This window comes from Papaver somniferum, chromosome 5 (genome assembly GCF_003573695.1).
Source record: "Papaver somniferum cultivar HN1 chromosome 5, ASM357369v1, whole genome shotgun sequence".
In the NCBI taxonomy this organism is placed as follows: Eukaryota; Viridiplantae; Streptophyta; class Magnoliopsida; order Ranunculales; family Papaveraceae; genus Papaver; species Papaver somniferum.
Window position 1 is genome coordinate 175,324,444 of NC_039362.1, and position 12,835 is coordinate 175,337,278.

At 38.7% G+C, this 12,835-nt stretch overlaps 1 protein-coding gene across 1 annotated transcript; it reads right to left on the minus strand.

Moving 5' to 3' along the window:
* Positions 1–967: 967 nt before the first annotated feature.
* On the minus strand, positions 968–2,596 carry LOC113280117. Its single transcript, XM_026528773.1, has one exon. It carries the CDS (start codon positions 2,594–2,596, stop codon positions 968–970), a length of 1,629 nt encoding a protein of 542 aa, XP_026384558.1.
* Positions 2,597–12,835: the final 10,239 nt, after the last annotated feature.

Below are 12,835 nucleotides of genomic sequence, written 5' to 3' on the forward strand. Positions count from 1 at the left end.
AGACCCGATTGAATTTTGTATAAGTACTGTTCAAGTATCGCGTAAGCATAGTGAGACTCTCTTCTATTAAGTATGCTTCAGCCATAGAGCCTTCTGGACATGCTTTATTTCGCACATAAGACTTTAACTTGCGCAGATACCTAAAATGTAATTCTTATTAGAATTCACTGGCGTAATTTAAGTAAAATTGTACAAATATACACTGCAAAAAGTACAGAAAAAATGTGTGTGAAGTATCTAAGAATCGTATATTTGTTTTCTTGAACTGATGTAAGAAAACTATCATTAACATTAATATTTAGAATTCAGAATATACAGAAAATGGTTAAACCATACCTCTCAATCGGGTACATCCAACGATATTGAACTGGACCAGCATCCTTTGCTTGTTGTGGTATATGAATTGGCAAATGCATCATCACGGCAAAAAATCCCGGGGGGAATATTTTTTCCAACTTGAACAAAGTAATTGCAATTATGTCTTCTAGTTTGTCTAGATCCGCTATGTTGAGAACTTGTGTACACAACGCTTTAAAAAACATACAAAGCTCACTCACTGCGTCATACACATCCTCAGGAAGTAATCCTCGTAACGTGATTGGCAGTAAGCATTCCATTAGCACATGGCAGTCATGACTTTTCAGACCCATAATCTTTCGATCTTTAACATTAACACAACGAGAAATATTTGATGAATATCCATCGGGAACCTTGATATCCTTCAAAGTCCTACAAAAAGTATCCATCTCCTTCGTGGACATCACATACCTAGCTGGTGGCATAACAAATTTGTCTCCTTTTTTTTTCGGATGTAACTCCGGTCTTATTCCCATATCCTTGAGATCAAAACGGGCCTTGATATTGTCTTTTGTCTTCCCTTCTACTTTCATTACTGTTCCCAACAAAATTTCCAAGATATTTTTCTCAATGTGCATCACGTGAAGATTATGGAAACACAAAATTGTGCTCACATATGGCAACTCTTCCCGAAAAATACACTTTTTTTTTTCCAATTGTGGTCAAAATCGACCGGTACTGTTGGTGTCAGACCGTTCTGTTTGGCATTCTTACCAAATTCTACTTGCTCAAAATGTGCCAACTGATGATTTATCTCATCCCCATTCATTAGATGTGGTTTTTCTCTAAGCTCTTTTTCCCCGTTGAAGGGTGTTGTCTGTTGTCGCCACTTGTGATCAGCAGGCAAGAACCGACGATGTTGCATGTAACAAAACTTACCTCCATACCGCAGTCGAGTTGAACATGGGTCGGACCCACAACACGGACATGCTAAGGACCCCTTGGTGCTCCACCCGGAGAGCATAGCTAGTGCAGGAAAGTCATTAATAGTGCCAAGCAATGCTGCGCGCAACTGAAAATACTCTTTCTTCGAAGCATCGTAAGTGGTAACACCAACGTACCATAATTCCTTCAATTCTTCTATAAGGGGTTGTAAATAAACATCGATATCATTTCCCGGTGACTTGGGTCCCGAAATTATCATAGACAAAATGAAGTTTTGCTCTTGCATAACCTCCCATGGTGGTAAGTTGTAGATGATTAGAACCACTGGCCATGTACTATGCGGATTCATCATATTTCCGTAAGGATTCATGCCATCACTTGCTAATGCAAGTCTCACATTCCTAGGGTCAGCTGCAAACGTTGGATGCCTCTTATCAAAGTTTTTCCATGTCTTCGCATCAGCAGGATGTCTCAAAAGTCCATCATTGATACGTTCTTCAGCATGATATCGCATATCAGTAGCAGGCTGTGGAGACATAAATAACTTTTGAAGTCTGGGCTTCAAGTTGAAGTACCTTAGTTTTTTTTCAGGAATCTTCTTCCCTTTCGGTGTCCTTCTATTTTCTGACCCGTTATTAGTATTAGATGAAACGGTTTTCCATCTAGAAACACCACATACCCGACAATCATTTCTATCCGCGTCATCTTTCCAATATAACATGCAATCGTTAGGACAAGCATCGATCTTAGTGTATCTATGACCCAAGTTACTGATTGTTTTCCTAGCTTCGTAAAAGTTCCTTGGAAGTTTGGCATCTGGAAATGCCTTGATCAAGAGATTCAGTAGCACGTTAAACCACTTGATGCTCAGACCACCTTGGCACTTGATGTGAAGCAAGTGTATAGTAAAGGACAACCGTGAGTACTTTTCACAACCAGGATATAGTGGAACCTTTGCATCTTCCAGTACCTGGTAAAAATTTGAAGCTTCGTCTTTTGGAGCATCTTCATCATAATCAGGCACCATCTCATTTATCAGTTCCTTCATTCGGTCGTCTTCATCCCAAATCACAGTACCAGTAGACATATAGTCCTCCTCCTCACCCTCCCCATGGTATATCCAATGGACATATCCTTGCAGAAACCCTTTCCACATTATATGTGCCTCCACCTTACTTGGTTTGAGTAAGTTTTTGTTATTGCACTTTCTACACGGACACCATATTTCCTCCCCTAGTTCTAAGTCGCGACACGCAAATTTCATGAAATTTTTGACACCCGCTTCATAGTCAAGATGGTTTCTTGGCAGTTCCAACCAACTCTTGTCGATAGTTTCATCTTCTTCGAAATCCATACTGAACGCCAGGGTAATCTCTTTAAATCTAATCTGGGCAGCAGCTTACAAATGCACTTTAGGAGGGATCCCTGGAAAACAGTAAAGTGAGATTAGCATTGCCATCGCCAATGAGAAAGTTCAGAAATATATTATAGGAGCAAGCTACACAAACTTGAGAAAACTCCAATACAGATGTTTCATTTTCGTCATCGATATAGACGGCAGAATAGTCTAACACTAACTACAACAAGCATAGATATTCTACCATATATCCTATTACTATTCTTTTCATCCTTATCAAACAAGATATCAGAAAAATGGATTCGCAGTTCCTATTACTATTCTTTCTTAGTACGTGCATTATTTTTATTAGTGCATTTGATAAGTCCCAATAACAAATTTTTTTACAAGGCCATAGATATCTCCTGGACCAAGACCACCTAAATGATCATCTATTACAATGTATTCCGACATTTGATATTGGCATTGATCGGAAAACATAGTCGAAACTTAAATTCTAAAAGAAGACTTTTGAAGTTTCACGATGACTTCAATTTTCGAACGTTTGCACCAAAATCGGATTAGCTATCCTCATATAATCAGGTTATTTAATTATTATTTATTTGTTGCACAAGGTGTATCTCATGGACCAAGATCACCTAAATGATCATCTATTACAATGTAGTCAACATTTGATTTTTATATTGGTATTGATCAGAAAACATGGTAGAAAATTAAAATCTCACAGACGACTTTTGAAGTTCCTTGGTGACTTCAATTTTTGAACATTTGTACCAAAATCGGACTAATTATCGGATTCTGCAGAAGGTGTATCTCCTGGATCAAGATCACCTAAATGATCATCTATTGCAATGTAGTCCAACATTTATTATTGGTATCGATCGGAAAACATGGTCGAAACTTAAAATATCACTGTCAACTTTTGAAGTTCCTCGGTGACTTCAATTTTCGTACGTTTGAACCAAAATCGGATTAACTATCCTCATATAATCTGGTTATTTAATTAGTACTTATTTGTTGCACAAGGTGTATCTCATGGACCAAGATCACCTAAATGATCATCTATTGCAATAGAGTCCAACATTTGATTTCGATACTGGTATTGATCAGAAAACATGGTCGAAAATTAAAATCTCACGGACGACTTTTGAAGTTCCTTAGTGACTTCAATTTTTGAACGTTTGTACCAAAATCGGATTAACTATCGGATTCTGCAGAAGGTGTATCTCCTGGATCAAGATCACCTAAATGATCATCTATTGCAACGTAATCCAACATTTGATATTGGTAATGATTGGAAAACATGGTCGAAACTTAAAATATCAAAGACGACTTTTGAAGTTACTCGGTGACTTAAATTTTTGAACGTTTGTACCAAAATCGGATTATCAATCGGATTTTGCAAAAGGTGTATCTACTGGATCAAGATAACCTAAATGATCATCTATTGCAATAGAGTCCAACATTTGATATTGGTAATGATTGGAAAACATGGTCGAAACTTAAAATATCACAGACGACTTTTGAAGTACCTCGGTCACTTCAATTTTTGAACGTTTGTACCAAAATCAGATTAATTATCCTCAATTTACAAACAGATCCAAGAAGCAGCATTTTATTTTATTGAGAGTTATTGTTCTTGATCAAAAAATACGAATGGTTGATGTTCAAACTTTGTTATTTCCACATTACATTGAATTGGATGTACTTACCAAACTTCATGGCGGATGATAGATATCATGAACCCTACTAATGGTTGGATGAATAAAAGCAATTTCAAGAACCTCTTATCTTACTCTCTCTGACAGTGTAATAAAAATTTCGTTTATCTTGCCACCACAACCTAAAACATAACAAAGGTTTTTCTCGGTTTCAGAAATATAGGCCGAGACAGGCCGATTTCACGTACAAATTAGGCCGATTTCACGTACAAATTATACATGAAACAAGTCTATATTTTTGAAACGAAAGGGTATGAGTTACTACTTTACATCACGTCTATGCATCATACAGATACTAAAAATAAACTTGATTCAGGATAAAAAACTCAAGCTTCAAACATCGTGGTCTGGGCTAGAGACAGATTAATGAATATGTAAGTGGTAGCCTGATAGGGAAGGGATTGGGGTCCATGATTTTTTTTTACATATTTCTTTTTCTATTTAAATTTGAAAACATTTCACTATATCGTTGTACGGGAGCAATACGTGAAAGAGTAATTTGCAATTGCTCCGAACTTTTTATCTGCCTAATTCTCTTTATGGTGATCAAAACCTAAAAAAAAAAAACCCTAAGCGGACTAATAAAAATAAAAATAAGGCATTGTTGTGTAATCACCGGCTCACGTAGCCAACATATCATAGTCTAAATGAACATACTAAATTAGTATAATACAAAAAAAAGAGATAAAGAGAGAAATGTGGAACTGTATTACAATGTTTTATATGTATTTCCCTCGACCTCAATTAAGTCGATACATAGAAGGTTCAAGACCTTGACTCGTGTCACTCATGGGATTCTAAAGAATCCTTAAGGAATAAAAAGATCGGTTGTGCTAGACACCATGAAGTCACCGCAAGAGAGAAACTCCTGGGATCCACCGGGAGACAATAGGAAGTGGCCTTTTGATTTTTTGTGGGTACCACATTTTTGTGTTTCACATGGTGATTTCACCATGAAAAAATCACGGTTAGTCTATATTTATAGAAAAAAATAAACTCACTTATCTTTATCTTGAGTAAGTGGTATTATCACCAAACTTTCTCTATATAACAGGCGGGCGTCTCCATCACAGCAGCAGAGAGAACCGAGATAAGGAAGGATAAAATTTCGTGAAATATTTTGGCTGAAAATTAGGGAAAGTTCGAGAATTCGTTAGAGAAAAAGGGAAACTTGGTTTCTAGATTTTTGGAAAGAAGATATCGAAGAAAAAAAATTCAATTTTTTCTCAGTTAACCCTAAATTGATTTGAGCGGGATGAAACTCAAACTGAAATTTTTTTGGGCGGGATTATTCCCGGTTGATGTGTATCTGTTCGGCTATATAAAGATCCCTAAAATCATGAAGATTGTAATCCAATCTCAGCTCCATCTTACGAAGGTGTATTTTCTTTTCAATTTTCTCTTCAAACCCTAAGCTTGATTTTTTGTATCAAAACCTAATTGATTTTTTCTGTATTTTTTTCGACAGGGAACTTATCTAATTTGGGTTGTTGTGTTCTTACTGGTATGTTTCTTTTGAATATTAATCTTGGAAGGAATATCTTCGTGTTTTTTTTCTTCATGTTTTGGGTTAATATTTTCTTGTTTTGATACTGTCATGAATTGAGTTTTACGCCTCAGTGTTATAACTTGTTCCTTTCATGAATTGAGTTTTGCGAATGGCTGGGTATTAAAAAAATTACTGGTATAATGGATTTCAATATGTATTCTAGTGGTTAAATTGATTTTGTCAACATTTTGAGGATTTATCTTACGGATCAAATGGTTGTTGAATTGTGTGCTTAAATGTATATATCTGTGGATTTGTTATTCTCAATAATTTTTAGGTGTTTTTATTTCATCAGATATGGCTCGAGACCTATTTTTTGGGGATTCCGCCTTGCGCCGAAAATACGGTAAATTAAGAATAAACCTTATGATTCAATGAAGGCATAAACTTTCTGTTTGTGTTGTGTGTTGATTAATATGCATGGTTGTTTTCTAGAATCCACTACTAAAAAACAAAAAGAACAGAAGCGAAGAGCTAAAGCTTCCTCAACTGCAATTGCGAATCCCATGTACACACGACAGGGAGGAAATCCAAGAAATGTGCAGCAATCTCAATTTATTGGTAACCAATAACCTTTTTTTTTGTATCTAAATCTCCTTTCTCAATAACATTTTCAGTTTTGAACAAGTAAACTGAGTTAGAATTTTACATGTCGTTTTCTGCATAATTTTCAATGACAAGTAATAGTACACAGTATAGTGTTTGCTGATTGATGCCCAATAGAGTGCCGGGAATTTTTCAAATGTTTCTTGAATTCTGCCTTATAGAACCAATAACCGATGTTGTGTATTGTTAGGTAATTTTAGCAATTAATATGTATGCCTTACTTAAATGTCATACTGCAGGAGACAAAAACAAGGAGGGACAAGAACACCAATTGAATGACTTTAGCAGTCGCTTGCAAGCAGCTCAGTCAATGGTGCATGACGGAAATGGAGTTGGAAGAACAGGTCGGGTGCTGCCAAGCCATGCACCGATCGAGTCACCAGTGGATGGAGGAAGGGGAGGTGGAAGAACACGTCCTGTGCTGCCAAGTCGTTCACCAATTGAGTCACCTGTGCATGAGAGAAGTAGGGCTGGTGGAATATCATGCGCGGTGCATTCAATGGAATCACCTCTGAACAATGATTTTCTGTTAACTCCAAGGATATCCCCTAGAGGTCACCGCACAGGAGTACACAGAAATCTGGAGAAGGAATACAATGGTCTACATAGCCCTATGAGAACTCAAGGTCGCCGTTCTGTACCACCTCCCGCAGAGAATGAAATACAACAACGTTCAAATCAATTGCATAATAATCGAACACAAGCATCTCTTCAGCCATCTCATCGGTCAACACAAAAAGTTATTCAAAGTTCAACATCTCATCAATCACAGCATAATGCTCTTCGAAGTTCATCTTCGCAGCAATCTCGCCGATCACAACAGCGGAACAATCTACATGATTCTTCAGCTGAAAACCATAATTTTTCGCAACCCAACCGATCGCGATCAGCGTCTAATTCTCCTGTAGAAAATAATGAAGAAGTTGGCTATTCACTGCAAGATGGTATATTTATGTGAGAGGAATTTTGTTTTTTAATGTTGTTTTTTTCTGGCTAGCTAATAATTTTCCTGTATGCTATCTTTGGTTTCTTAAATAGGTCGAACACAACGTACCACAAGAAAGAAAACGACTAATCTTGCGGTTGCCAAGAGGGGGAAGGAGAAAGTAAGCGTGTACGTTTTTAAAGAAAAATTTTGTGGTCACTATAGACATGAGATTATAAACTCTATTGGGTCGTGGGTAAGGCAAAGGGACAATTGCCCACTAACATATGATAAATTTGATGATATGCCTGAACAGAAGATTGCCCGAGTGATCCAGAATGTCCGGGTATAAATAACTTAATGTTACTTATTTTATTCTTAGTTTAGAATTTTTTTAGTTGTTATCTCTAATAAGTTGTTTTCGGCCATATAGGACCACTTTATTCTCGTTCCTGATGATGAAGTGGTTGTCAAAGTGATCAAAGACGTGATGAGGAATGCCTATAAGGCATACAGGCACAAACTTCGTCTAGCATACATAAAAGCTGGGGGTGATGGGTTCGCTGGATCAGATGGCCATTTGGAGGCTTTGGCACACCCTCCCAAACATTTCCCCAACAAACGTGATTGGGCTCACATGTGTGAGCACTTCACCACCGATGCGTTCAAGGTATATCTATTTGCTTACTGTTTACATATGATGTTTTTTTTTAAGTCATGGGAGTGGACAATTAGGTATGATATGTGGAACTGGAAAACACTACACAAGTTATCTTTTCTTTTTTTTCTTAAAATTGCACTTCATTATTGGTTTGAAAACAAGAATGCACTGCCAAGGGCACTCTTATGCAGCTGAACTCATTTTTTGCAAACCCTTGCTATCATTTCTTGTTGTATTTTTCGTTTAGAATATAAATTATATGTGGATGTAAAGTAGCTTACATCATATACAAGAGTTTGGTTTTGGTTATGGCAGATTTTCCATAAGGTTATATATACAGATTGAACTTGAAGAGTTGGGGTGGGTGATCTTTTATTAACATTTTGTCTTATATATGTCTGCATTCTTACACTTAACTTCATATTAACTTACATTTTACCTCATGCGATAGAAAAATTCTGAAAGAGGACGTCTTGCTGCGGCTGCGAAGCAACTCAACGGTATCAACCACAGTAATGGGAACAAAAGTTTCACTAGTATCGAATACGAGTTGGTATATATTATGCCTGCTTCAATTGTTTTATTTAATGATATTGTTTACGAGTCAGATGTGTTTATTACATGATATGTTGTTTTATATGATGATGTTTTCCATTTCAAAGCTGCAAGCCGGAGAGCCTTGTGATCCAGTGACTTTCTTCCGACGAACCCATGATCCTGAAAAGAAAATCAACCCCAAATGCAAAGAAATGAGTGTAAGAAATAATCCTTCATTGATGAAACATGTTTGATATGTATCTATTTATAGATTATTATTTACACAATCATGATTTGCACAGATAGAATTGCAAAATTATGCTATGCACTGTTGTGCTCATTCTGCCAAAAGATTAAGTGAAGAAAAATATGCAGCATTTTTATATCAGAGTTTTGAGTTTCTTATCATCGGTTAAGTGAAAACTGCTCCTGGTAGAATTTTTGTGAATAAGTATGGTTCTTTATTATGGGAATTTTTGTGAATTGTGTCCACATTAAGTACGGTTCTTTATTCTGGAATTCTACTTTGTAGTCAGTATTATTTTTTTCCTTCAACCTGCTATTGCCTGCCTAAACTCATTTGAAACTGGTTGCCTACTTTGTGATTAATTTGTGTTTTGAATTAATGTGCAGGAAAAAATGAAGGCCATGAAGGAAGCCGCAGATCGGGGAGAAACTAATGACACTCCAGAAGAGATATTTAACAAAGTTCGTAATGCTGGATGTTCGGGTAAACGTCGTCGCAAGGCTCATCCAACTAACTACAGTTTATACCAGAAAAAAGAAGAAGAAATTGCCGAATTGAAAGTAAGAATGGCATCCTTGGAACAGGAAAACAAAAGGCTTAAGAAAGAAACAGGTCCGAACGCGACAAAGAAGTGGTTGAATGAATATATTGTTAAAAATGGCATGCCGGCTATGGAATTATCATCTGAAGATGAAGCGGAAGATGATGATGAAAATGCTGATGTGCACGGGAGTAAAATTCATGAACATCGAGATGCCTTTGAAGGTAGTGATATGGAAGCTGAAGAGGAGGATGTAGAGGCCTTTGCAGATGGTCAAGAAGAAGGTGACGAGGAGAATCCGGACAGGGAACTCGAAGAGGATGATGAAGAAGAATATTTTGAGGTTTAGATGCATTTATTATTTCTGTTATTTAGAGTCTCTTTTTAGAAAGATCTAGCTTAGATCTTAGAAGAACTTTCTCTTTTTTTTTTGGTCTTGTGGTCCTGATATCTCGGGTGGGATTACGATATTCTTGATTTTTTTGTTTGGAAACTTCTTTGTTTTAACGAATGCTATTAAATAAAAAATTATTTTTAGTATATCTCTTTTTTTAGTATTTATTGTTAATTATAGAAATTCAATTAATATTTATTTATTAATATTTGGTAATGCATTAAATTTGGGAAGTTATTTACGGATGGACTTTTTTTCCGGGCCTGGGTCCGTAGCACCGGTCAAGCCCAGATCATCCCTCTCACCGGTCCATTTGAGATGTTAGTAGCATTACCTATTTAAAATCTAGAGAACTAGTGGCTCTTTAAGTTTAGGAACTCCGAAGTTGGTTTCATGTATGAGTTGGCTACTGTTGTTGCTGCAATGGTAGTAGCTTTTAGCCATTTGGCTACTAGAGACTATTAGAGATACTTTGTATCCTAAAATATTGGCTACTAAAACTTAGTTGCATATATATTTTTGCAAATGCATGAAATAATTTATCCGTGACCTATTGAACAACTAGACAAGAACTAGTGTCTTAAACCACAACTAGACAAGAACTAGTGTCTTAAACCATTAGGCATATGAAACGACTACTACAAAAGCCAGTGGTTTTATGTTGTTGTCCATTAGATGAATCTCTAAATGCAAAATCTATTAAACAATTAAAAGATAGTTGTTGCCTTAATATTTTCGCTAATAACCTGACGACTACACAAATTAGTGACTTTACCTATTAGGTGACATCTGTCGGCCAACTAGCCAAACTAGTAGCTTTAGACATGGGGACCAACTAACCAGTGCGAACTTGTTGCTTTAAACATAAAACAACACCCTCTTACGCCACTACGCCTGGGCAACTAACATTAATTGCATAAATTGTTAGGAAACTAAAGATTTGAATAGGCCACTACCATTAGTCAAGTAGCCTTTGGTTGGTTTTTTTGTAGTGATGGGGGACAAACAGCAGACCTTTTTTCTTGAGACAATCCATTATGGCATCCTCACCCTCAAACGTCAACGAATGAGGGAAATCCTCGGAAGGCGAGTCAACCACAGACTTCCCCTTTGCTGATATTGCCCCATCGGCACAAGTTTCGGCATCAACATGCGCATTGCGATCATCCGCGCCCTCATCCTGAACAGCAGCGTCTTCCTTACCAGAACCCCCGAGCACATCCCAATCATCATTGGGGGAAAGCAAAGAAAAGCCTTCGGGAAAATCGAGGGCATCGTCAAAGAGTTCCCCTGCGGAATAAATCCTGTCAAAGGAGAACTCTTGAGAAATGGTGGGGAGAGTTTCCGCAGCCTCACCAGCAGGAGCAGACATGTCCGCGATAACACTGACGTCAGCCACCGCGGTATTATTTCTCACTTCAACACCATCACAACCCGCACCAATCTCTTCCTCTACATTAGGAGGGGAAGTATCAGTGCGCTCTTCCCCATCAGACGTTTCCTCATCCTCGGCAAACTCTTCGTTCACCGGACTGCTAACTTCTTCATGAACCTCAGCCTCACCCGTCACAATGGTAGAAGACTGCTTGGGCCCAATCTTCTTATTTTTCGACACCTTGGCAGTAGTGACACTCTTCGGTGGAAGTATAGCACCAGAACCTTCCTCCTCATCTCCTTCAACGACGTCGAGAGCATAAGGAAAGTTCATGCCTTCGAAGTTTAAACGCCAGGGACAGAAATCTCCATAACGAGCAGGAGGAGATTCACGAGGCCTGCTACTCCTAGAAGGACGCCAACCGCGCGGACCGGGAATCCAACCATACGCCCAAGGACCAACAATTTCAATAACAGTGGCGTACCACTCATAATCATGGTCACGTTTGATTCTTTCACGCACGGGAAAAAGTTTCCGCTGACTCGACCCCTCGGTGCCCAGAACGTATTTTAGTTTGGCATCGCTCACCTCACTTAACAGACGAATTTCGCCCCGAGGAGCAGCAAGGTTCCGAAGGCTAACACTCCACGGTTTACGGTTCCTACTATTGACATAATCCCCAAAGGAGTTGTTGAAGTTTTCAGGAGTATACCACTCCCTCACAGCGGGATTTGGTACGTAACATGTCATCGTCGTCTCCCCCTTAATCCGCAGATAACATTCCCTCAGTGCGCGGATATAATTCCCCGATAGTTGCGACACGGAACGACTGTGAGTATTGGTGGAAGAGCCTTCACGACCAGCCAGCACATCGTAATAAAAGGAATCACCAGCCTTGTACGACGGCAGCATAAGACCCGCCTCGAAGGCTCCAACCGTAGTCAGCAGGTGAAACTCATCAAACTGATACTTCGAGATGAGCTCGTAAGTAATATCATCCTTAGGGGCATAGAAACGAACCTCGAAGGCTTGAAGCTCATGCTTTTCCTTGAAAACTTCAAGGTCAATGTGCTTGAACGTAACTTTCTTCTTTCTGACCGAAACGTTGCGTATCACCGTGGCAACCTCATCCTCTTCCGCGGGATCGGACGAACCAACAAAAGCTTCGGAAGCTCTTCTTTTCAAAGGAGGATTCTTAGACGATTCAGCTCTCAGCGCACCACCTTTGGAGTTCTTCCCTTTGAAAGAAAGTAGTGGAGGCGGCGGCAGAGGGTGCTGCACGGGCACTATGGAACGAAGAGGGGGGATATCGAAGGTGCCACCGCGAGTACGTGTCTGTGTACACCCAGAGTCATCACGAGGGCAAGCAGCAGCGCGACTGGCAGCGTTTTGAGACCCGGAAGGACTCTTCGATGGATCCCCTTTCTTAGGAGGAGAGACCCTCGTCCCAAAAGAAGATGAAACTTTATTACCGCGAGGATCCATTTGAGACAATTTAGAGAAATCTCCCCCAGGTGGATATCTATCAGACTCTTTACATGGAGGGGATCTCGGTAGACTAGAAGCCGAAGCTTTATATGGAAGTCGCGGATGGTCAGACATGGCTGCGAAGAGGAACAACAAAAAAAAGTTAGAAGCAAACACGAGGGCATCAACAAAGATAAAAAAACAACAAAATTA